General features: G+C 41.2%; 1 protein-coding gene across 1 annotated transcript; it reads left to right on the top strand.

Annotated features, from left to right (window-relative positions):
* Window positions 1-23732: 23732 nt before the first annotated feature.
* On the top strand, window positions 23733-24974 carry LOC135226633 (uncharacterized; the record flags this gene model as incomplete). Its single annotated transcript, XM_064266348.1, has 3 exons — window positions 23733-23855; window positions 24593-24697; window positions 24915-24974. Coding segments are annotated over 3 exons (288 nt in total), but the record flags the coding sequence as incomplete, so codon positions are not given.
* Between the last annotated feature and the right edge of the window lie 777 nt (window positions 24975-25751).

Genomic DNA, 25751 nt, shown 5'->3' with positions numbered 1-25751 from the left:
CGGGTTGACCCGAAAAGGCCATAACAATTAAACTGCCGTAGCATCGTCTTCAACCCCAACCCGACCCCCATCCGTAATTATCGGAAGCAAAGGCTTGAGCTGTGGCCCAAAGCAAGGTCTAGAGAATTCTTGAGACCTTGGAACAAAGGATACTAGTCTGAAGGCCAGACTGTATAAACTTGCTTGGTAGATAAAACAAGTGTGGCCAAGCAAAGCCTGTGAAAATATTAATTCTGATAGCTGTTGCGGGTAAACCGGCGTTTTCACATTTTGTTTTCAAGATCACAAACGTTACCGTATTGTCGTTTGTTAAAGCAAGATGGCAGATTTATTATCAGTAACTTCATAAAACATTTACGTCTTAATATTCGCTGCACGTGACAGATATACGCAATGAGTCGTTGTTCATGTATAGCGAAATATGAAATGAAACGTTTTTCACTTTTCGCGAAAAAAATTAAGATCTTTCTCAACTCCCGTCAACATAGAAAACGCAGATTATAAAAAAAACGGACTCTATGAAAAAAAAAAATAAGAGTTTAAAAATGAGCCTAAAAACTTTCAGGCGAAATCTTGGTGGGCCGGAGTTTCCAAAAGCGGTGAACCATGATGCATTTTAACAGTGAACATTTTTTTTTCTAATACGTGATTTGCAAAAGCAGAATGAAGACAGACAGGGCCTCCCTCCCCTTGCCCTCTCTTCCGGACGGGAGAAAGAAACCTCCAGACGCTTAAAAATGAAGACAAATTGGAAGCTGTGAAAGGTTGACAGTAAAAAGAATGCTTTGATGGAAGACGCGAAGGAAAGACTGGGGGTCAATCTGAGATAAGAGGAGCAGATTTAGAGGCAGATAGATAAATAAATAGATAGATAGAGGAGGGTGATAATCTTTTATCATTTCCACCTAAAGTTATGCATTTATAGTGTTATGTCCGTCTGCCTGTTAGCACACAAGGGATGTATAGTTTCCCTTTGGACGGGTGGATTTCGCGCTCGGCTACCAATCTGGTGGTCCGAGTTCGATTCTCGGCTCGGCCAACGCGAAATCAGAGGAATTCATTTCTCGATGTAATGTGGTTCGGATCCCACAATAAGCTGTAGGTCCCGTTGCTAGGTAATCAAATGGTTGGTTACCTAGCCAGGTAAAAATATCTAATCCTTGGGGCCAGCCCTAGGAGAGCTGTTAATCAGCTCAGTGGTCTGGTAAAACTAAAATATACTTACTTTTTCACACAAGGCATGTAAAAAAACCCACCGATCAACTTCAAAGCCATTATGTGCATGAGAGGGTTCCAGGTCATGAGGCTTGAATTTGATTTTATATGTCTCTGGTCAAGGATGAGAGAGAGAGATTAGATTAAGCCAGTTTTGTACTGGCACAGGCTCTTGCTTCTTAGCAGCCCGTAACTGGTGATGGATGAAGGATTTTTCGCTGCAACAAACCATTCGGCTCCAATTTAACAACTGGGTCAGAAAGGAAAGGTTTTAGTGACAAATAAAGTATATGGAAGCAAATCCCAGTAAGTAGGAGAGCTTGGGAAAGAAAGGATGAATTTAGAATTGAAGAAAAAGTTTGGGATTCAAAGTTCCCTCGAGATGTGATGAATGATGCAATGAATGGATGAATCTTACTTATACACAGGATGGCTGTGTGCCATCAGATATCCTCACTTGAGAGTGGCTAAGGTGTTTTGCTCTTCTCTGACTGCTCGTTAAGGTCTTGAGAAAAGGAACAGAAATGGGATGATTAAGTGGGGCAGCTGGTGTTTGGATCAAACATCAGGTGCTTAGGTTTAAAGGTTGGGATGACGTGGTGTTGTATGCGGTTTAGCAGTGTCTCTCTGTCTACAGGTTTCCCTGTGAGAAGTTCAAAGAAAATGAAGATTCCATCTATTGTCAAGGATGAGACCCCAAAACGGACTCGAGTCATTTGCAAGCAGAAGTCTGCGCTGTCGGATCGTTATGTAGCTTCATCTGGAAGTTCCATCGGATAAGAGAGATGAGGAACGACTCCTCACCGCAATCCCAGCAGACCTTTGAAGAAGAAGAAGAAGAAGAAGAAGAAGCGGCCATCATTCCCTCGCAGATCAGACGGAAAGCCCCAACTTCATCAGCCTGAAGAGTTTCATTTTGAGGCGGGTCCTTCGCCTCGTTTTTTCTCCCATTATTTTCCTACGTCTTCCATTTTATCAGGCTTCCATCATGGCCCCGACACGGCATTCGTCATCATTCCGAAATCCTTGCTTCTGCAGGAACGCCTCTCCCTCCATCTCGCTCCCGTCCTCCTGGTCGCCATATTTCTTCCTCCAAGGTTCTCCGGCCTTCTCCTAAACATCCTTCATTATTTCCCTTCGCGCCCCATAAATGTCGCCCCTGTTTTCCTTATGAAGGCGAAAAGGCCGCCTTCAGATATTTTCCTTTGGGATGGATATGGACGTACACACATACCTACATGCGTAGTCACATACATAGACACACATATACGTGTTCATACACACACACATATATATAGATCTATATATATATATATATATATATATATATATATATATATATATATATATATATATATATATATATATATATATATATGACCTGATTTTCGATCATACAAGGGTTCTACCAGTACAATGAACGCGTAGAGATAAAATTAACACATGTGGATTTTCCTTAATATTTACACAGGGCCATGTTGCTAATATTACGCTACTAATTATATGATTATTATGATAGTCGGAAGGTACTCTGAGGCGACACGCGCCGACCACTGTCTTTGAGAAGCGTCCCCACCCGTCGACCACTAATTCCCTAGTGACTCTTAACTTTTCAAACTGAACTTGTTTGGGTTACAGGTCTAAGCTGATTAGCCTCTTATAACTGAAAGGAACCAATAAGCGTCTTCGATTTATGGCACTCATTTGAATCACCCACGCCATGCCACCAACGATCATATGGGCATTCGATGAATCAGCGATATCTATCTGATCGTTTACTCTCTGATCATACATACGCACAACACATCTAGTAGATTTTCCGTTACGTCTCGCACATGAATTTTCTATGCAGGGCAAGTTCTATAAGATAGAGATAATATATAGAGTATATAATATTATAGATAGATATAATATAGATATCAGTATAGACCATATCGATATATATATATATATATACCTATATGATATATAAAATTATATATATATATATCTAATAATATTATATATTATATATATATATATGTATATATATATATATGCACGTATGCATGTAGAAAATATATACATAAACAGTTGCATATATATATAAATATGTATATATATTATATATATATATATATATATATATATATATATATATATAATATATATATATATATTTGTGTGTGTGTGTGTCGTGTGTGTGTGTGTGTGTGTGTGTGTGTGTGTGTGTGTGTGTACGCGCGCATGAAGCTACAAATGTCCTTTTAATATCCAATTCGTTCTACCTCGGAATTAATATATTTTCATATATGTTAACCGTAGGGGAATTTTTTAGTTGATGTACGTATATGAATCACGGTGATGTGATAAAAATTTATATATATATATATATATATATATATATATATATATATATATATATATATTTATATATATATATATATGAATGTATTTCTGTATTAAATATCTGCATATCTAGTTGCATATATATATATATATATATATATATATATATATATATATATATATATATATATATATATCTATATACTATATATATGTGTGTGTATGTATTTAAGTTATATATGTATTGTATGTACACGTAATGTGCACGTTTGTGTGAGTCCTTGCCTCATTCTAGAAGCATCACCTTCCTTCAATCCTATAAGCAGCAGCAGCACCTCGAGACATACAGTCATGGAATGAGGCAAACTGTGAACGCTCAGAGAACTCCTTCGGAGGACATGATTCCGGAGACGCTGATGAAGTCCCGACGAGACGAGCGAACTGACGTCGAAATTGCGGTAATAAGCGAGCGGGAAAACGTCCTTAAAAACAAGATTATTATAATTCCGTGCTTAATTACAGCCGTTGATTGCCAGTACTTCATTACGTTAATTGCCATTCAGAGCAAGTTAATTACCGCCGAGTAATTACCGGCGTAATTACTTCTGAATTATATAGGAAAGAAAGTACTTGGCCATTACCAAGGGGGGATTTTGCATTAATCTGCGTGAATTTATGTCACAGATTTCAAGGTTATTTTCAGACAGACTTTTTTTTTTTTTTATTTGCTGGAGAGAATCCTTTTTCATTTTGTCTTTTCTTCGATAATAATCATAGTCCTGTATTGATTTTGTGGCTAAATAATTGGTTAAGCAGTTTGCTTGTACAGATAGGCTCCCGGTGAGGTTCAGCAAGAATGGGTCTGGTCAGTTTTTGGCTGGTGACCACTTGGGAATGCCAAATGCAATCGGCCCATGACCTCTTTGAACATTCGCCACGCAATGCGTGGGCCTTGCAATGTCATCCTGGTACTTCCTCTCTTGGGAAATCTCTCTCTCCCTCTCTCTCTCTCTTTCTCTTTCTCTCCTATATATATATATATATATATATATATATATAGATATATATAATATATATATATATATATATATATAATATATATTACACAATACAATATATATATATTTATATATCTATATAATAAATATATAATATATATTATATATTATATATATATATATATATATTATATATATATATCTAGCTACGAAAGGTGAAGCATGGGTCTCAATGAGGCTGGAGGCAAGAACATCTGACTGTGAGAAGCACCTATGTAAATCGGATGGCCAATTTATTCATGGAGGTGGTGCAATGACAACTCGCCAGCCATGTTGGCCGTGAAGTTTATTAGCCAATAGGTCCTTGTTCTATTAACCACAATGCGCCTTTGGAGAACCCCATTACACCGAAGACAAGGGCAGTTTGCAATATATGCCCTCTGCCCGAATGGATGGCTGACGCTTCGGATTGCGTCGTTCTTTGCGAATGTGTTTCCCTATGGGCACCTCCCCGCCCCATTCATCATTTCTAATGCCCTCTTCCTCATCGGCATCTGTGACCTTGGCACCAGTGACGGTAGACATCTTTTGCCCAGTTTCTCGTGATTAATGACAGGGGCTGTGTTCATCGCTTTTCCTTCCTTGAATGAACATCTATCCTTCTAGTATTTCTTTTCATTACATCACGTGAAATATTCTGTTGTTAAAAAGCTTCACGTATTCAATTTGCGAATTTCTCGTTCCCATCCAAATGATTTTCATTATAGATATTAATATTGATATTATTAATAATTTCCTCTCTCGGCATCAATGAACAACGCTTCCCTTTGATTCAATTTCTATCGGCTTCGTTGCTATACGAGGTGATTTGCAGCATTATAAAAATCATGATAATAATTTTCTCACTTTATATAACCATGATCGAACCATCAAACAACTTACGTAACTTTGGCCTTCGTCAGCGCTTTCTTAGGTTACCACCGAGAAGGCCGAACTCCGCCACCATTAGAGAGTGACACCTTGAAAATCAGATGGGGGAGGGCCTGAGCCTTGCAACCTCATACTCAGATTCTTACTGGAGTTTGGAAGGTTGGCTTTTCTAGGGCCATATATATATACGTATATATATATATATATATATATATATATATATATATATATATATATAGAAAGATAGATAGATATGTATATAATAATGATAAGTTCATATGGACCAAGAACGAAAAAATGAGAGAGAGGAATAGAATATTTTCGGGCTGAGTCTAACTCTTTACTAGGCTGGTTTGGTTAAATGGGGAGGAGTGGTTGTGCTAGGTGATGTAAATGCAAAGGCTGTCGATGGAGATGTATTGACGAAGTTCTTGGCATAATACAAAATGAAGAGAACCTTTTAGAAATGTGTTTGGAACGGGGCTTGGTTTATGAGATATGTGCGTGGTTCCCACAACCAAATACTTATAAGTTCAGCTGGACAGGGTAAATAGCAACATTACGTGTTAATAAAGAGCAGATGGAAGACCAAGGCCGTAGAATTAATGCTAAGATGTGGAGTAGCCTAAAGAATATGCTGTTGTTGAACTGAAAGTTGAAACACATAAATTCAAACTCAGAGGAAGACGAAATGTGACCGTAAGTGTAATGAACACTAATGAGGTGAGAAAAATGAGTTGAGAAAAGTGTGTAGAGATAAATTCATACACAATATGGGTTAAAGTAGATAATGACAGGAACATGGAATGAGCTGAGAGTGGTATGTCAATTTCCGTGATGTAGATTTACTTCCAGGATTTTGCTCATCCAACTACTGTGTCAAAGCAAAACATAGCAAACATTTATTCGCCATTTTCTCCTTCCTAACACAGTCTCCTCCTCTCTCTCTCTCTCTCTCTCTCTCTCTCTCTCTCTCTCTCTATATATATATATATATATATATATATATATATATATATATATATATGTATATATATATATATATATATATATATATATATATATATATATATATATGTATATATATATATATATATATATATATATACATATATATTACATATATACATATATACACACATATGCATTTAATTTTTCGGTCACGACTTATACCTTGTTACGCAACTAAGAAGTAGCTTTAGGTAGAAGGGGAGAATGAGTGAGGGGAACGTCTGACTTTTCCTTGAAGATATCGAGCGTAGTATTGGCAGGGGACATTCCCCGTTACCCCCACAATTGACAGGTTGACACCATTTTTTAGAGGGGAAATGGGTAGGCTAAGAAATCGGCGTTTTTCCCTGCCCTTTTTATTTGAACCTGTTCCCTCCCGTCAACGTACTGACTTAGCGAAAAAGGACTAGACAGAATTCCTAATGATTTCACGTTGAAATAGAGTTTGGTTTTCATTTGTAGCCTCCTGTCTAAGTGCTGACCAGTGCCAACTCAAACGAAGACAATGTGAAAAAATAAAATCTTATTAGGATGGTTTTACTCCGGAGCAGCAATAAGACCTCTTGAAAGAGTAGAAAATTTGGAGTCGCTGGAAACTACAGATGAGAGGGTGGATTCCAAGGAGTCAACGAATCGAAAAATCTGAGCCGGGTGTTACATGGCTTCTTCAGGAACCAAGCGACTCTTTCCTTCAGCTCGAAAGCTCACAGGACAAATTTCGTCAGGTGGCTTCTGTAGCCGCCCAAAATGACTCAGTTTTGGACTTTCGTCGCAAACTTCGTCAGTAAGTTCGAAATGGAAGGAGTGTGATGCCAAAACACAGTAAGTTTTGGTGGGCGTCTTTCAGGCGCTCCGCTTTCCCGTGTAACCTAAAGGTGGTGTCACACGAGTGCGTTCTGGGTTCTCTTGGCAGACTTTGAACCAAGAAACCAATACTAACGGTGCACGGAACGGACTCGTTTCCAATTTTTCATTGGTGTACGAACTCATGACTTTCTTAAGCAGGCCATGATTATTATTATTATTATTATTATTATTATTATTATTATTATTATTATTATTATTAATATTCAGAAGATTAAACCTGGAACAATCTTACAGGGGCCATTGACTTGAAAGCTGAAATTCAAGCTTCCAAAGAATATGGTGTCCATAAGGATGATGTGAGACGAGAGATCTGGACGCTCTGCTCTTTGATAGCGTTCACTTTCGGTTGCCGGCCGGTCTTTTAACTCACTCAGTAACAAGGCAAGAAAAAAAAAATCCAGAAATGATGCCTGGCGTCATCAAGACGACTTTATAGCCCTGTAAGGAAAGTCTGTGTGTTTATTTACAGTCACTACGAGATAAATTCATTTTCCGTCCTATTAGTCAGGCAATAAATTTGCCTCTTAGTTGTCGTTTGGCGATATGGGCCAGTAGGATCCAGAAAAGGAATCTTACTTAAATCGTAGATGGGCTTTGCCCCTGAAGGACTCCTGAAAGGGCATTCAAAGAGGACCCAGATTTATCCCGTTGTCTACGAAGCCATAGAACTAACCCGAAGGGCAGAGCGTTAATAACGCCATGATTTGTATTGCGGAAAATTCAGAAAGAAATTGGAGGAGCATCTGGAGCCTCATCCCGAACTCAGTCTCTTCTGAGATATTTCTTTCTTTTGATGTTGAGCCCCGGGCGCTTCCTTCCCTTCCTTTGGAAACACATTTTCCATCAGTTTACTGAGACTCTCTCTCTCTCTCTCTCTCTCTCTCTCTCTCTTCTCTCTCTCTCTCTCTCTCTCCCCTGGATATCACACGGGGCAAAACCAATACCCTTTTAGATTGCTCTCTCATGTTGATACAAAAATAGTCGTCTTGGAAATCATAGAACAATAAGCGAGGATTTCACTGGAGTTTTGAAATTAAAATCGGAAAATAAGTACTGAGAAACATTACTGATGTTACAACTGAAAATGAAGAATCGTAAGGTAGCAGTAAAGTTGAATAAATAAGTAGTACCATATGACTGGAATATAGGCCTGTAGGTAGAAAGCAGCACTTATTCTATAAGGACATTCTGAGGTCCAAATTCCTCTCTCTCAATTTCCCATGGATACAATCTATGCAACAGAGGTAGTCTATAGACTTCTGGTGGGTCACGTGACGGCTTTCCTGGTGGTCCACAGGATGTTCATCGGAAAGTTTTGGATCCGAATCATTATTTGACTGGGCGAGGCTAATATCTACAGTCTACTAAGAGGATTTTCCCAGCCATTATGATTGGTGATGATTAAATGATTTCAGGATTCGTTAGCAACTGCATCAGTTTTACACCTTTGAAAATGGATTTATGCTGCATCTTTAAGCTCTATATTTTCAGGACTGCACTTTACTTCAGCTTGCATGTAATACATCACACGTAAGAACAATTATCATAAAGTGGAAAAAGTAAAAAAAAAAAATAATGAAAGAAAAATTGAAAATTCGTTCAATTACACACACACACACACACACACACACACACACACACACATATATAAATATATATATATATATATATATATATATATATATATATATATATATATATATATATATATATATATATATATATTTGTGTGTGTAGATAATACAATGCTCTCCAAGTACTTGAATCCTACCAAAAAAAAAAAAATTATTTCAAAACAAATGTATCATATTATATACAACATGATTATATGTCATGAATTCCACATCTTAATTTTCAGCAGCAATTTCTTCATGGCGGATTCATGTAAATTTATCATATACAAATTGCAATATTTTTTACTTTTAAACGATTTCCCATTCAAATACAATATTATAAAAGATAAGACTCTTATCAGAATATGATTGTGATATGATTAATGTGCATCAATCTGTTAATATATCATAAAATTATTTCCTATATGATTTAATGAGTTATATGCTGACACATAAATGCTGTTATGCTATTACAAACTATCTGTAAATATATCTGGGACAAATAAGAAAGGAAAAATTTCTTTCTCATATGTATATATATGTAATATATATATATATATATATATATATCTATATATATATATATGTATATATATAGTATATGTATATATATGTATATATATGCATATACATATATATGTATATATATATATATATATATATATATATATATATATATATATTCTAGTAATGTACCTTTAGTATAACGAAATTTATATGAATCGTTCAAATCCCTATGTGCTAAGTTCATGATCGTCATATCCTACGAATAGCTGCAGCAAACAAGTGATCAATTACCTCCACAATCTCCTATGGGCATACAGATTTGATCGCAAGTAGGTAGGTGGCTAAACAAGTGCCAGAATTGTCGCTTTTAATTAATTTGTTATGTACAAAGGTAATGTCCAGAGTTTCAAATATATATTTTTGGAGCTCACGTTTCATAGACAACGAAACTTCTAATATATACTTGCATCTCTGCAAAACTCGTAAAGATCAAGTGGCAACATAATTATGCGGACTAAGTATTCCTTCTTCCCAGATCGCCAATCCATTATCATGTCATCTATGACATTTCTGTAGAAGTAAAATTAGTAGTGCACATTATTCAATCTATAGTAGATTCACATCAGCCATGCATTTGATGTCTAAGTCAGTCCCTTATGACGCTCCTGATTGGCTGTTGATAAGCCAATGACAGGGCTGGAGCGTTCACATAGGCAGGATGTATGTTCCACTTCTCCTGAGGGATGCTTTTGAAAGACGTATCCCTCATGAGAGGTGGAACATACATCCTACCTATGTGAACTCTTGAGAGAGACTGAGAGTTTCCAGCCGCATGATTGGCTTAAAAACAGCCAATCAGGAGCATCGTAAGGGACTGGCCTAGACATCAGATGTACAGGTGATTTGAATTTACTATAGTAATATCTGTTTATATCATAATACATTTAAATTTATCTAAAATTATGTTTTCTTTATGCAATGAGAAGTTGAGCTTCTATTGTATTTGCACCAATATTTGATTCAGGAACCAGGACAGATTAAATTTTTTCCCTGTCATATGTCATCATTAGTTTGTTTTCAATAAGTAATCGAAAATAAGGATAAATCAGTCTCCTCCTCCCTTTCAACTGGAGAACACCCTATTTCTTTTTAATTGGTTGAACTTGAACGCCTACTGTTTCCGGTCCCACCCTTGGGCGAATCCTAGTGGGTGCCGTGATCCATCGTAACCACCCACTTGATGGGTCAAGGTTCAACACTTACAACTTGCCTCATCACATCTTGTTGTGTCGAAGGCGCTGGTTTTATGGGTCTCACTTTTCAAACATCCTATTTTGTGTTCAATTTTTACCTCTCTCTCTACCTCTCCTTTGCCTTCATCTACCATAACTCTACTAGTAGTTCTTAACAATGCGAGTTTGTATGATTATGAAATGTGCCAGCATTTTTTGTTTTTGTTTAGTTTAGTGCTCTCAAGACAAAATTAATTAGATAATTAAATATCTTAAATATGGATTATTGTGTCTCAATTGATGAAAACTACTGCACCAGTTAAAAAAAAGTGCTCTCAAGTTCAAAGCAAATGTAACTGTCGTTTCTCTCTCTCTCTGGTAGAGAAGACGGTTCAGTGTTATACTAAATAACAGGTACTGGAATTGTAGGCGGATGCATTCCATAGCGATAGAAATGATGTCCAATATAGGTAGGTAGGTTACTCGGTTGTATGAACATATACACAGGGTGTTTCGAAATTAAAGGCCCCCCCTCTACAGTATAAATTAAAATTGCTATGGACAAAAACAATTGTAATTCAGAACAGGTATTTATTTAAGTTTCTCTCTGAGTATTTGATATTTTGTGTGGCCTCCATCTGCCTATACTACAGCTTGCATTCTTGAGAGGTATGATTTCATTAATCGCAAAAAAGCTGAGACTCAAACTCCATTTCCCTGAGCACTTCGGTCACATCTCTTCGCAGGTCGTCAAGGCTTCAACACGATCCTTTAAGATACAACCAATGTTTTCACACACATTAAGGTCAGGGGAGCTACCTGGAAATTCACTTGACGAGAAGAAATCGATACTACTGTTTCGAAGCAGCTCCTGTGTCTGAAGAGTCTTGAAACATGGTGCCTTATAACGCAAAAATGTGACTTCTCCAACAGATAACACATTTTCAGAATCTTTGAGGAAAGGAAATACTCCACCAGTAAGCACAGTTTCTCTGAAGTATTCGTCATTCCATGACTGTCCTTTTTCTTTGATGATCCACATTAACCGTTTGGCTGTGAAACAGAGAAAAATCCCCAAACATCCAGGAAATTTCACAATTTGGTGATAGCGCACGTCATCGCTAATATCATCCAACTTTGCAGCCCAAATAATGTCATTTTTATGATTTGGCTTCCTGATTGTGTAAATGAAGAATTCCTCTGATGCAGCAACATGGATAAAGTCAGCTTCATCCCAATCTTTAAGAAATGAACCACAAACCCATGCACGGTCTTCTCTCTGTTGCTCAGTGATGTTGGGCTTGCTGATAACACGAAATGGCTTGATACCAGATTTTTTCAACTCATGATATACAGCACTATAACTTCTCTTCTTTCCCCTTTTTGTTACTAGTTCAAACGCCAATTTACATAAAGACTTTTTTGGTCTACTAATGCCTCAACTATGATGTCTTTTGACTCCTGAGAAAGGACTTCAGCCCTTACAAGATTCTCACTCTTTTCGCGATGACAGTCATATGGATTTTTGTTCCAGTGTCTTTTAACGAAGGATTCATCTCTTTTAATGTATTTAGCTATCCAGGAACGTGAAATGAAGGATGAGCCAGCATCCCTGTTCTCTCTGAAGATTATAGCCCGGATTCGGTCAATCCATCTGATTTCCTCCAAGTCGTTAGCCATGGCTGTATCTAACTCCGTCACTCGGTCTGAAAATACAAGAACTGTAAAATGAAAAATGAATTAATAGAAACTTAAGATAATATGTACTTTGAGATAGCCTATCGCAGAGAACTTCATAACTTTCCATTTGTTCTGTGGAGTTGGGGGGGGGGGGGGGGAGGGCTCTAATTCCGAAACACTCGGTAGTATACTACATGATTAATTAGTCAATGACTGAACACTTGAAAATGGAATTCAAATTTTCATCATCTCTATGAAATTTTCAGTTTTAAAACAATTTGATGATATAGTGTGGTTACACAGATCTGTAGGAGAGCTGCATATTTCATTGAAATACAACATTCTTTAAAACTACTGTAATTCAAATTGACCGTCCGTCACAGAATTGTACAAAGAATTTCCAGTAATAAACATGGATTCCCATGGAAATGACTTTGTGGTTAATCAAAGGTGGGTTTACTTTTGTTCTGTTACTGAATTGGGACTGAATTTAAATTCCAGGTGATTAATGGTCGCTGAACCGCATTCATTCAAAACAATTCTTATTATTTCTGTTCTCAAATAATAAGATAATTGTGAATTGCATATTTACATCCCATTTTTAATGTGTTACAAGGAGTCTCAAATATTTCCGACGTTCAGAAAGCTGCCTGCATATTATATTAAACATATACGCAACGTCTTACTAAGGTTGCGTTCACACCAAACGCGTCGCGTTGAGTCGCGCTAATTCATGGCTAGTATCATTTTCGCCTTAAATAGGAATAGGGATGTTAGTGCTTTCTACTTTGTTTTCATATTGCATTTCAGTTTACGAACGCGAGTTATGTTCTAATAAAATTGTACTCCTTAATATCTTGCTTTGCACTTTATGGTAGGGAACAAAAATGTAACTATAACTTTGTATATATTTCAGTTCATCTTTTCTTTGTATCCATATTATATACATTTAAAATCTTAAAACTTACCTATATTTTTTTAAAATGTTTATGGTTGATTAGTTAATTATTATAACATCTTATATATATATTATACATATATATATACTCTATAATATTATATATATATATATAGATATATATATTATATATATAAATATATCTATATATATCATAATATATATATATTAAATATATATACTATATATATATATATATATAATAATATATCTTTATATATATATATACTATATATTAGAATATAATATATACATCATCATAATAATTCTTATATCATATTATAGAATAGCATTATATATATATACTTATATAATATTAGATATAGCTTACTTATATTATACATATAATATATATTATTAATTTTAAAAACATATATAATATCTCTATAATATTTCTATTGATGTTTTGGCTAATTCGTTTAGAATTGTATCTTTTAATTAGTTATCCTGTAAAATTCAATGAAAATGAAACTTGCCTCAGAAAAATGGCCATTTTTCCCCTAAGTTGCAATTGCCCGCCTGTAGGTAGTATTGTTTTTCTTATAGACAAAAATGTAAATAAAGGAAAAACCCCAAATTTATTTTAACAGATAAGATTAACAAAAAATCCCGCATAGAGAGAGAGAGAGAGAGAGATCAGACAAAGAAGATACGTACTGCAAAAGATCCCTGAGAGTGAGAGAGAGGTTTCAGCACCAAGAGACAAGGCAGAGTTTAAAAAAATGCTCAGAATATTTCCTGCTCTATTTTGATAAATCGAAATATCTCTCGTGGAATATAGAAAATCAACGAAAAATCGAGAGAGAATGAGAGAAGAGTATGTGAGCTGGGTATGTAAAGATATTGTTCGAAAACTAGTGAGGTTCTTCCTGACTACTGTTGATGGAGTTGAACAGCCCAAGGAGAAGGAAATGAAGGAGAGAATTGCAGCTTGGCAAGACACCATTCGGTGCCAGAGAGAGCAGCAGGTAACATGGACAGGATAATTCTTCAGCTACAACAAAGGCTCGACAACAATGAAGAGATTCAGAAGGCGGGCGGAAGGGAAGAACACACTCGTGTCATCCAGATCACTCAGGATGTGTTGCAACAGCAGGCCTGGCAAGAAAGGGCCTACTCGCTCGAAGCTGACACGTTCTTCCTGAAGAGGGAGAACGACCAAGAAAAGAGGGAAAATCGGCAGCTGGAAGACAAGATCCTCATGATCACAGATGAAAATCAGCAGCTGATGGAAGACAAAGGAAATTGGGGAGAGAAACGATGCCCTATGTGAGAGGTAGTAAGAACTAACAGTGCGGTTGGCAGGAGGCAAACAGCCAGGTTGAGAGGCAAGAGGAACTCGAACGACAGAAGGAGAAAGACCCGCAGTTAAAAAGCGAAGAAGCGGCGCGGATGGCGAGGCTCATCCAGGAACAAAAGGACGCGACCGAAAAGCACGAATCCGGCAGGAAAGACGTCGAAGTCAGGTTCAAGCGCCTACAGAAGGAAGTGGAAGACCTCAGGAAGGAAAAGTGTGGACTCCAGTGTGAAGTTGAGGCTGCCTTCTAGAGAAAGGAAATCGTGGCTGGAGAGGAAGACCGGTGTCCAGGGCGAACAGAACGAAAAGCTGGAAGATGATGTTGGACAGCTGCGAGGAGCAAAGGAGAAATTGGTCTGCAACCTGAAGAACCTTCAGGGGAAAAACAGAAGCCTGGAGAAAGACAACTGGAAACTGAAGGCAGCTGTTCGTCTTCAAGGAATGGCGCTGGCCTCACAAAGACGGATGAGATGTGAAAAATTTGAGGATAATGTTTGTCGTATGGAAAGTTTAATGTTTATTTGTAATAAGATTGCTTTGTTGATCCTTGAAGAAAGTTGAAGTTGCAGGGAAATAAATATGCTAAAATGTTTTTTTAAGAGTTTATTGATTCCTGAAAGGGAAAGGAAGATGGGAGGATTGAAGAAAGCATGAGGAAAATGACAGGATTGGTGGAGTGCCAGGGGAATAAGCATAGGATTCAGAGAAGCCCCAGGAGAACTGAAAGAATTCAGAGAACCCCCAGGAGAACCCCCCTGGAAAGGTAAGTCAGAGAAGCCCCAGGAGAAACTGGAAAGGCTTCAGAGAAGCCCCAGGAGAACTGAAAGGATTCAGAGAACACCCAGGAACTGAAATGAGTCAGATAAGCCCCAGGAGGAAACCTGAAAGAATTCGCCAGAGAACGCCCCCAGGAGAACTGAAAGGAATTCAGAGAGCCCCAGGGAACTGAAAGAATTCCCAGGAGAAACCCCCAGGAGAATGAAAGAATTCAGAGAAGCCCCATGGAGAACTGTAAACGGAATTCATGGAGAAGCCCCCAATGGAGGGAACTGAAAGGAATTCAGAAGAGCAACCCCCAGGTAGGAACTGAAAGGAATCAGAGAAGCCCCGAGGAGAACTGAAAGGAAGCAGAGAAGCCCCAGGATAACTGGAAAGAATCAGATGAAGCCCCAAAGGAGAACTGAAAGGAATCAGAAAGCCCCAGGAGGCACTGAAAGGAATACAGAGAAGCCCAGGAGCACTGAAAGAATGGGTCAAGAAGCCAATTCGAGGAAGACCCCTGGAAAGGATTCAGAAAGGAAGCTCAGGAGAAACTGAAAAGATTTCAAGGCCCCAAGGCCTCAGCGAACCTGAAGGAATCAGAAGAAGCCCCAGGAGAAACTGAAAGGAATTCAGAGAAGCCTCCCCCAGAGGAAACTGAAACGGCAATTCAGGAGAAATCCATCCATGGAGAACTGAAAGGATTCAGAAGCCTCAGGAGACTTGAAAGGAATTCGAGAAGCCTCAGTTAGAACTGAAAGAAATTCAGAGAACCTCAGGAGAACTTGAAAGAATTCAGAAAGAATTCCCCAAAAAAAAAGAAAAAGAAATCATGGAGAACTGAAAGGATTCAGAGGAGAACCTGAAAGGAATCAAGAGAAGCCTCAGGAGAACTGAATTCAGAGACGCCTCAGGAGAAACTGAAAAGGATTCCAGAGGAAGGCCTCAGGAGAACTGAAAGAATTCAGAGAAAATCCTCAGGAAGAACCTGAAATAATTCAGCGGTAAGCCCCCGGAAACTGAAAGAATTCAGAGAAGCCTCAGGGAACTGAAAGGATTCAATACCCCAGGAGAACTGAAAGGATTCAAGAACCCCCAGGGGAACTGAAAGGATTCAGTAGAATCCGCAGAAACTGAAGGATTCAGAGAACCCCGAGAACTGAAGATTCAGATAAGCCTCAGGAGAACTGAAAGGAGTTCAGAGAACCCCCAGGAGAACTGAAGGATTCAGAGAAGCCTAAGAGAACTGGAAAGGATTCAGAGAACCCCAGGTAGGAATGAAAGAATTTCAGAGAACACCCAAGGAGAACTGAAAGAATCAGAGAAGCCTCAAGGAGAACTGAAAGGATTCAGAGAACCCCCAGGAGAACTGAAAGGATTCAGAGAACCCCCAGGAGAACTGAAAGGATTCAGAGAACCCCCAGGAGAACTGAAAGGATTCAGAGAACCCCCAGGAGAACTGAAAGGAATCAAGAAACCCCCGAGGGAACTGACAATGATCAGAGAAGGCCTCAGGAGAACTGAAAGGATTCAGAGAACCCCCAGGAGAACTGAAATGATTCAGAGAAGCCTCAGGAGAAATGAAAGGATTCAGAGAAGCCTCAGGGAACGAAAGATTCAGAGAACCCCCAGGAGACTGAAAGGATTCAGAAAGCCTCAGGAGAACTGAAAAGGAATCAAGAACCCCCAGGAGAACTGAAAGGAAGCAGAGAACCCCCGGAGAACTGAAAAGGATTCAAGAACCCCCAGAGAAACTGAAAGGATTCAGAGAAGCCTCAGGAGAACTGAAAGGAATCAGAGAACCCCCAGGAGAACTGAAAGGATTCAGAGAACCCCCAGGAGAACTGAAAGGATTCAGAGAAGCCTCAGGAGAACTGAAAGGAATCAGAGAACCCCCAGGAGAACTGAAAGGATTCAGAGAAGCCTCAGGAGAACTGAAAGGATTCAGAGAACCCCCAGGAGAACTGAAAGGATTCAGAGAAGCCTCAGAGAACTGAAAGGTTCAGAGAAGCCTCGGAGAACTGAAAGGATCAGAGAACCCCCAGGAAGAACTGAAAGGATTCAGGAACCCCAGGAGAACTGGAAAGGATTCAGAGAGCCTCAGAGAACTGAAAGGAGTCAGAGGAAGCTCAGAGAACTGAAAGGAATCAGAGCACCCCCAGGAGAGACTGAAAGATTCAGGAGAAGCCTCAGGAGAACTGAAAGGATTCAGAGAAGCCTCAGGAGAACTGAAAGGAATCAGAGAACCCCCAGGAGAACTGAAAGGATTCAGAGAACCCCCAGGAGAACTGAAAGGATTCAGAGAACCCCCAGGAGAACTGAAAGGATTCAGAGAAGCCTCAGGAGAACTGAAAGGAATCAGAGAACCCCCATGGAGAACTGAAAGGATTCAGAGAAGCATCAGGAGAACGAAAGGATTCGAGAAGCCTCAGGAGAACTGAAGGAATCATAGAACCCCCAGGAGGAACTGAAAGATTCAGAGAACCCCCAGGAGACTGCAAGGTCAGGAACCCCCAGGGAACTGAAAGGAATCAGAGAAGCCTCAGGAGAACTGAAAGGATTCAGAGAACCCCCAGGAGAACTGAAAGGATTCAGAGAACCCCCAGGAGAACTGAAAGGAATCAGAGAAGCCTCAGGAGAACTGAAAGAATTCAGAGAACCACCAGGAACTGAAAGGACATCAGAGAACCCCCAGGAGAAAACTGAAAGGATTCAGAGAAGCCTCAGGAAACTGAAAAGGAATCAGAGAACCCCCAGGAGACTGAAAGGATTCCTAGACCCCCAGGAGAACTGAAGGATTCAGAGAAGCCTCGGAGAACTGAAAAGGAATCAGAGAACTCCCCAGAGACTGAAAGATTTCAGAGAACCCCCAGGAGAACTGACAGGATCAGAGAAGCTCAGGAGAACTGAAGGATTCAGATAACCCCCAGGAGAACTAAAGTTCAGAGAACCCCCAGGATAACTTAAGGAATCAAGAAGCCTCAGAGAACTGAAAGGATTCAGAGAACCCCCCAGGAGAACTGAAAGGAATCAGAGAAGCCTCAGAGAACTGGAAGGTTTCAGATACCCGTCCAGGGGAAGAACTGAAGGATTCAGAGAACCCCCAAGGAGAACTGAAAGGACTCAGAGAAGCCCTCAGGGAGACTGAAAGGAATCAGAGAAGCCTCAGGAGAACTGAAGGATCAGAGACCCAAGAAACTGAAAGGATTCAGAGAACCCCAAGGAGAACTGAAGGATCAGAGTAAGCTCAGGAGAACTGAAAGGATTCAGAGAACCCCTCAGGAGAACTGAAAGGATTCAGAGAACCCCAGAGAACTGAAAGAATCAAGACCTCAGGAGAACTGAAAGGATTCAGAGAAGCCCCAGGAGAAACTGACAGGAATCAGAGAAGGCCGTCAGGAGAACTGAAAGGATTCAGAGAACCCCCAGGAGAACTGAAAGAATTCAGAGAACCCCCAGGAGAACTGAAAGAATTCAGAGAACCCCCAGGAGAACTGAAAGGATTCAGAGAACCCCCAGGAGAACTGAAAGGAATCAGATAATTCCTCAAGAGACTGAAAGGATTCAGAGAACCCCCAGGAGAACTGAAAGGAATCAGAGAAGGCCTCAGAGAACTGAAAGGATTCAGAGAACACCCAGGAGAACTGAAAGGATTCAGAGAACCCCCCAGGAGAACTGCTAAGGAATCAGAGAGCCTCAGGAGAACTGAAAGGATCAGAGAAGCCTCAGAGAACTTGAAAGGATTCAGAGAACCCCCAGGAGAACTGAAAGGAATCAGAGAACCCCCAGGAGAACTGAAAGGATTCAGAGAACCCCCAGGAGAACTGAAAGGAATCAGAGAACCCCCAGGAGAACTGAAAGGATTCAGAGAACCCCCAGGAGAAACTGAAGAATCAAGAGCCTCCAGGAGAACTGAAGGATTCAGAGAAGCCCCAGGAGAACTGAAAATGATCAGAGAAGCCTCAGGAGAACTGAAAGGATTCAGAGAACCCCCAGGAGAACTGAAAGGATTCCAGAACCGCCAGGCAGAACTGAAAGGAATCAGACAGAAGCCTCAGGAGACCTGAAAGGAAATCAGAGAAGCCTCAGGAGAACTGAAAGGATTCAGAGAACCCCAGTGAGAAACTGAAAGGATCGAGAAGCTCAGAGAACTGAAAGGATTCAGAGAGCCTCAGGAGAACTGAAAGGATGCAGAGAAACCCCCAGGAGAACTGAAAGGAATCAGAGAAGCCTCAGGAGAACTGAAAGAATCAGAGAAGCCTCAGGGAACTGAACGGATTCATAGAACCCCCAGGAGAACTGAAAGAAATCAAGACGCCTCAGGAGAACTGAAAGGATTCAGAGAACCCCCAGGAGAACTGAAAGGAATCAGAGAACCCCCAGGAGAACTGAAAGGAATCAGAGAACCCCCAGGAGAACTGAAAGGATTCAGAGAACCCCCAGGAGAACTGAAAGGAATCAGAGAACCCCCAGGAGAACTGAAAGGAATCAGAGACCCCAGGAAACTTAAAGGATTCAAGAAGCTCAGATAATAAGGATTCAGGAGAAGCCCCAGGAGAACTGAAAGGAATCAGAGAAGCCCTCAGGAGAACTGAAAGGATTCAGAGAACCCCCAGGAGAAACTGAAAGGATCAGAACCCCCAGGAGAACTGAAAGGAATCAGAGAACCCCCAGGAGAACTGAAAAGGAATCGGAGAACCCCAGGAGAACTGAAAGGATTCAGAGAACCCCCAGGAGAACTGAAAGGAACAGAGAACCCTCCAGGAGACTGAAGGAATCAGAGAACCCCTGGAAGTAACGGATTCAGAAGAAGCCTCAGAAGAACTGACCGGATTCAGAGAAGCCTCAGGAGAACTGAAGGATTCCAAGAACCCCCAGGCGACTGAAAGGCTTCCAAGGGAGAACCCCTCAGGAGAACTGAAGAAATCAGAGGAAGCCCTCAGGAGAACTGAAAGGATTCAGAGAAGCCTCAGGAGAACTGAAAGGGATTTCAAGAACCCCCAGGAGAACCTGAAAGGAAGTCCAGAGAAGCCTCAGAGAACTGAAGGATTCAGAGAACCCGCCCAGGAGAACTGAAAGGTATTCAGAGAACCCCAGGAAACTGAAGGATTCAGAGCACCCCCATGAAACTGAAGAAATCAGAGAGCCTCATGAGAACGGAAAGGATTCAGAGAAGCTCAGGAGAACTGAAAGGATTCAGAGAAGCATCAGGAGAACTGAAAGGATTCAGAGACTCCCAGGAGAACTGAAGGATTCAGAGAACCCCCAGGAGAATGGAAAGAAATCAGAGTAAGCCTCAGGAGACTGAAAGGATTCAGAGAAGCCTCAGGAGAACTGAAAGGAATCAGTAGAAACCCCCAGGAGAACTGAGGAATCAGAGAAGCCTCCGGATAACTGAAAGGAATCAGAGAAGCCTAGAGAACTGAAAAGGAAGTCAAGAGAAACCCCAGGAGAACTGAAAGGATCAGAGAGCCCCCAGGAGAACTGAAAGGATTCCGAGAACCCACAGAGAAACTGAAAGAAATCAGAGAGCCTCAGGAGAACTGAAAGGATTCATAAAGCCTCAGGAGAACTGAAAGGATCAGAGAACCCCCAGGAAGAACTGAAAGGAATCAGAGAACCCCCATAGAACTGAAAGGGATTGCAGAGAAGCCTCAGGAGAACTGAAAGGATTCAGAGAACACACCCAGGAGAAACTGAAAGGAATCAGAGAAGCCCCTTCCCCCGAGAACTGAAAAGTAATCAGAGAAGCCTCAGGAGAAACTGAAAGGAATCAGAGAAGCCTCAGGAGAACTGAAAGGATTCAGAGAAGCCATCAGGAAGACCTGAAAGGAATCAGAGAATCCCAGGAGAACTGAAAGGATTCAGAGAACCCCCAGGAGAACTGAAAGGAATCAGAGAACCCCCAGGAGAACTGAAAGGAATCAGAGAACCCCCAGGAGAACTGAAAGGAATCAGAGAACCCCCAGGAGAACTGAAAGGATTCCGATCAAGCCTCAGGAAACGAAAGGAATCAGGAAAGCCTCAGGAGAACTGAAGGATTCCAGAGAACCCCAGGAGAACTGAAAGGAATCATAGACCCCCCAGGAGAACTGAAAGGATTCAGAGAGCTTCCGGAGAACTGAAAGAATTCAGAGAAGCCCCAGGAGAACTGAAAGGATTCAGAGAACCCCCAGGAGAACTGAAAGGAATCAGAGAACCCCCAGGAGAACTGAAAGGATTCAGAGAACCCCCAGGAGAACTGAAAGGAATCAGAGAACCCCCAGGAGAACTGAAAGGATTCAGAGAAGCCCAAAGCACTGAAAGAATCAGGAGAAGCTCAGGAGAACTGAAAGAATTCAGAGAACCCCCAGGAGAACTGAAAGGAATCAGAGAAGCCCCAGGAGAACTGAAAGGAATCAGAGAACCCCCAGGAGAAACTGAAAGAATCAGATAATGCCTCAGGAGAACTGAAGAGAGGATTCAGAATAACCCCCAGGAGATTGAAGGATTCATAGAACCCCCAGGAGAACTGAAAAGGAATCGAGAACGACCCCAGGAGAACTGAGGATTCAGAGAAGCCTCAGGAGAAACGAAAGATCAGTAGAACGCCCCAGGAGAACTGAAAGGATTCAGAGAACCCCCAGGAGAACTGAAAGGAATCAGAGAACCCCCAGGAGAACTGAAAGGATTCAGAGAACCCCCAGGAGAACTGAAAGGATTCAGAGAACCCCAAGATAACTGAAAGGATTCAGAGAACTCCACAGAGAACTGAAGGAATCAGAGAAACCCCCAGGACTGAAAGTATTCAAGACCCCCAGAGAACTGAAAGGATTCAGAGAACCCCCAGGAGAACTGAAAGGATTCAGAGAACCCCCAGGAGAACTGAAAGGAATCAGAGAACCCCCAGGAGAACTGAAAGGAATCAGAGAAGCCCCAGGAGAACTGAAAGGAATCAGAGAACCCCCAGGAGAACTGAAAGGAAGCAGAGAAAGCCCCCGGAGAACTGAAATTGGGAATCAGAGAACCCCAGGAGAATCTGAAAGGAATCATAGAATCCTCAGGAGACTGAAAAGGATTCAGAGAAGCCCCAGGAGAACTGAAAGGACTAAGAAGCCTCAGGAGACTGAAGGATTCAGAGAAGCCCCCAGGAAACTGAAAGGAATCAGAGAACCCCCAGGAGAACTGAAAGGATTCAGAGAACCCCCAGGAGAACTGAAAGGAATCAGAGAACCCCCAGGAGAACTGAAAGGATTCAGAGAACCCCCAGGAGAACTGAAAGGAATCAGAGAAGCCTCAGGAGAACTGAAAGGAATCAGAGAAGCCTCAGGAGAACTGAAAGGATTCAGAGAACCCCCAGGAGACACTGAAAGAATTCAGAGAACCTCCAGGGAACTGAACGAAGGGATTCAGAGAAGCCTCAGGAGAACTGAAGGATTCAGGAGCCTCGGAGAAACTGAAGCAATTCAGCGAAGCCTCAGGAGAACTGAAAGGATTCAGAGAAGCCTCAGGAGAACTGAAAGAATTTTCCAGAGAACTCAGGAAAACTGAAAGGATTCAGAGAAGCCTCAGGAGGAACTGAGAATTCAGAGAGCCTCAGGAGAACTGAAAGGATTCGAGAAGCCTCAGGAGAACTGAAAGAATTCAGAGAAGCCTCAGTAGAACTGAAGGATTCAGAGAGCCTCATGAGAACTGAAATGATCAGAGAAGCCTCAGGAAACTTAAGAAATTCAGAGAAGCCTCAGAGAACTGAAAGAATTCAGAGAGCCCTCCGTAGAACTGAAAGAATTCAGAGAAGCCTCAGGAGAAACTGAAGGATTCAGAGAAGCCTACAGAGAACTGGAAAGGATTCAGAGAAGCCTCATGAGAAACTGAAAAATTCAGAGAAGCCTCAGGAAACTGAAAGGATTCAGAGAAAACCCCCCGGAGAACTGAGAATTCAGAGAAGCCTCAGGAGAACTGAAGAATTCAGAGAAGCCCTCAGGAGAACTGAAAGGATTAGAGAACCCCATGAGAACTGAAGGTTTCAGAGAAGCCTCAGGAGAACTGAAAGATTCAGAGAGCTCAGAGAACTGAAAGGATTTCAGAAGAAGCCTCAGGAGAACTGAAAGAATTCAGAGAAGCCTCAGGAGAACTGAAGATTCGAGAACCCCCAGGAGAACTTAAAGAATTCAGGAGAAGCCTCTAGGAGAATCTGAAAGATTCAGAGAAGCCTCAGGAGAACTGAAAGGATGCAGAGAAAGCCTCGGAGAACTGAAAGAATTCAGAGAAGCCTCAGGAGAACTGAAAGGATTCAGAGAACCCCCAGGAGAACTGAAAGGATTCAGAGAACCCCCAGGAGAACTGAAAGGATTCAGAGAACCCCCAGGAGAACTGAAAGAATTCAGAGAAGCCCCAGGAGAACTGAAAGGATTCAGAGAACCCCCAGGAGAACTGAAAGGATTCAGAGAACCCCCAGGAGAACTGAAAGAATTCAGAGAAGCCCCAGAGAACTGAAGGATTCAGAGAACCCTCCAGGAGTACTGAAGGATTCAGGAAGCCCCAGGAGACTGAAAGAATTCGAGAACCCCCAAGGAGAACTGAAAGGATTCAGAAAGCCCCAGGAAAACTGAAAGGATTCAGAGAACCCCCAGGCGAACTGAAAGGATTCAGAGAATCTCAGAGAATGAAAGAATTCAGAGAACCCCCCAGGAGAACGAAAGAATTCAGAGAACCCCAGGAGAACTGAAGGATTCAGAGAACCTCAGGAGAACTGAAAGGATTCCAGAGAAGCCTCAGGAGAACTGAAAGAATTCAGAAGAACCCACCTGAGAACTGAAAGAATTCATAGAAGCCCAGGAGAACTGAAGGATTCAGAAGAACCCCCCAGGAGAACTGAAACTAAAAGGATTCAGAGGAGCCTCAGATAACTGAAAGGATTCAGAGACCCCCAGGAGAACCTGAAGAATTCAGAGAAGCCCAGAGAACTGAACGAATTCAGAGAAGCCCCAGGAGAACCGTGAAAGAATTCAGAGAACCCCAGGCGAACTGAAAGAATTCGGAAAAGCCCCAGAGAACTTAAAGGATTCGAGAACCCCCAGGGACTGAAAGAATTCCGAGAAGCCCCAGGAGAACTGAAAGAATTCAGAGAACCCCCAGGAGAACTGAAAGAATTCAGAGAAGCCTCAGGAGAACTGAAAGGATTCAGAGAAGCCCCAGGAGAACTGAAAGGATTCAGAGAACCCCCAGGAGAACTGAAAGAATTCAGAGAACCCCCAGGAGAACTGAAAGGATTCAGAGAACCCCCAGGAGAACTGAAAGGATTCAGAGAACCACCCCAGGAAGAACTTAAAGGATTCAGAGAACCCCGCAGGAGAAACTGAAAGAATTTCATAGAAGCCCAGGAGAACTGAAGGATTCAGAAGAACCCCCATGAGAACTGAAAGAAATATCAGAGAAGCCCCAGGAGAACTGAAAGGGAAAAATTTTTTTTCCCCAGAGAAAAAGCCCTAGGAGAACTGAAGGATTCAGAGAAGCCTCAGGAACTGAAAAGGATTCAGAGAACCCCCAGGAGAACTGAAAGGATTCAGAGAAGCCTCAGGAGAACTGAAAGGATTCAGAGAACCCCCAGGAGAACTGAAAGGATTCAGAGAACCCCCAGGAGAACTGAAAGGATTCAGAGAACCCCCAGGAGAACTGAAAGAATTCAGAGAAGCCCCAGGAGAACTGAAAGGATTCAGAGAACCCCCAGGATAATGAAAGAATTCAGAGAAGCCCCAGGAGAGCTGAATGATTCAGAGAGCCCCAGGAGAACTGAAGGATCAGAGAAGCCTCAGGAGAACTGAAAGATTCCAGAGAACCCCCAGAGAAATGAAGATTCAGGAGGGAAGCCCCAGGAAACTGAAGCATTCGAGAAGCCCACAGGAGAACTGAAAGAATTCAGAGAAGCCTCAGGAGAACTGAAAGGATTCAGAGAACCCCCAGGAGAACTGAAAGAATTCAGAGAAGCCCCAGGAGAACTGAAAGAATTCAGAGAAGCCCCAGGAGAACTGAAAGAATTCAGAGAAGCCTCAGGAGAACTGAAAGGATTCAGAGAAGCCTCAGGAGAACTGAAAGGATTCAGAGAACCCCCAGGAGAACTGAAAGGATTCAGAGACACCCCAGAGACTGAAAGGATCAGAGAACCCCCCATGAGAACTGAAAGGATTCAGAGAAGCCCTCAGGAGAACTGAAAGGATTTAGAGAAGCCCCAAGAGAACTGAAGGTATTCAGAAACTCCCAGAGAACTGAAAGGATTCAGAGAAGCCTCAGGAGAAAACTTGGAGGGAGTCAGTGGCATATTCTGATTCTAAGACTAAGCAAAGGTGTTGTCTATGATGGGAAAGGCGGGCGAGGCCT

The sequence above is a fragment of the Macrobrachium nipponense genome, chromosome 15 (genome assembly GCF_015104395.2).
Source record: "Macrobrachium nipponense isolate FS-2020 chromosome 15, ASM1510439v2, whole genome shotgun sequence".
Taxonomy (NCBI): Eukaryota; Metazoa; Arthropoda; class Malacostraca; order Decapoda; family Palaemonidae; genus Macrobrachium; species Macrobrachium nipponense.
This window is presented reverse-complemented; position numbering and strand designations above follow the sequence as displayed.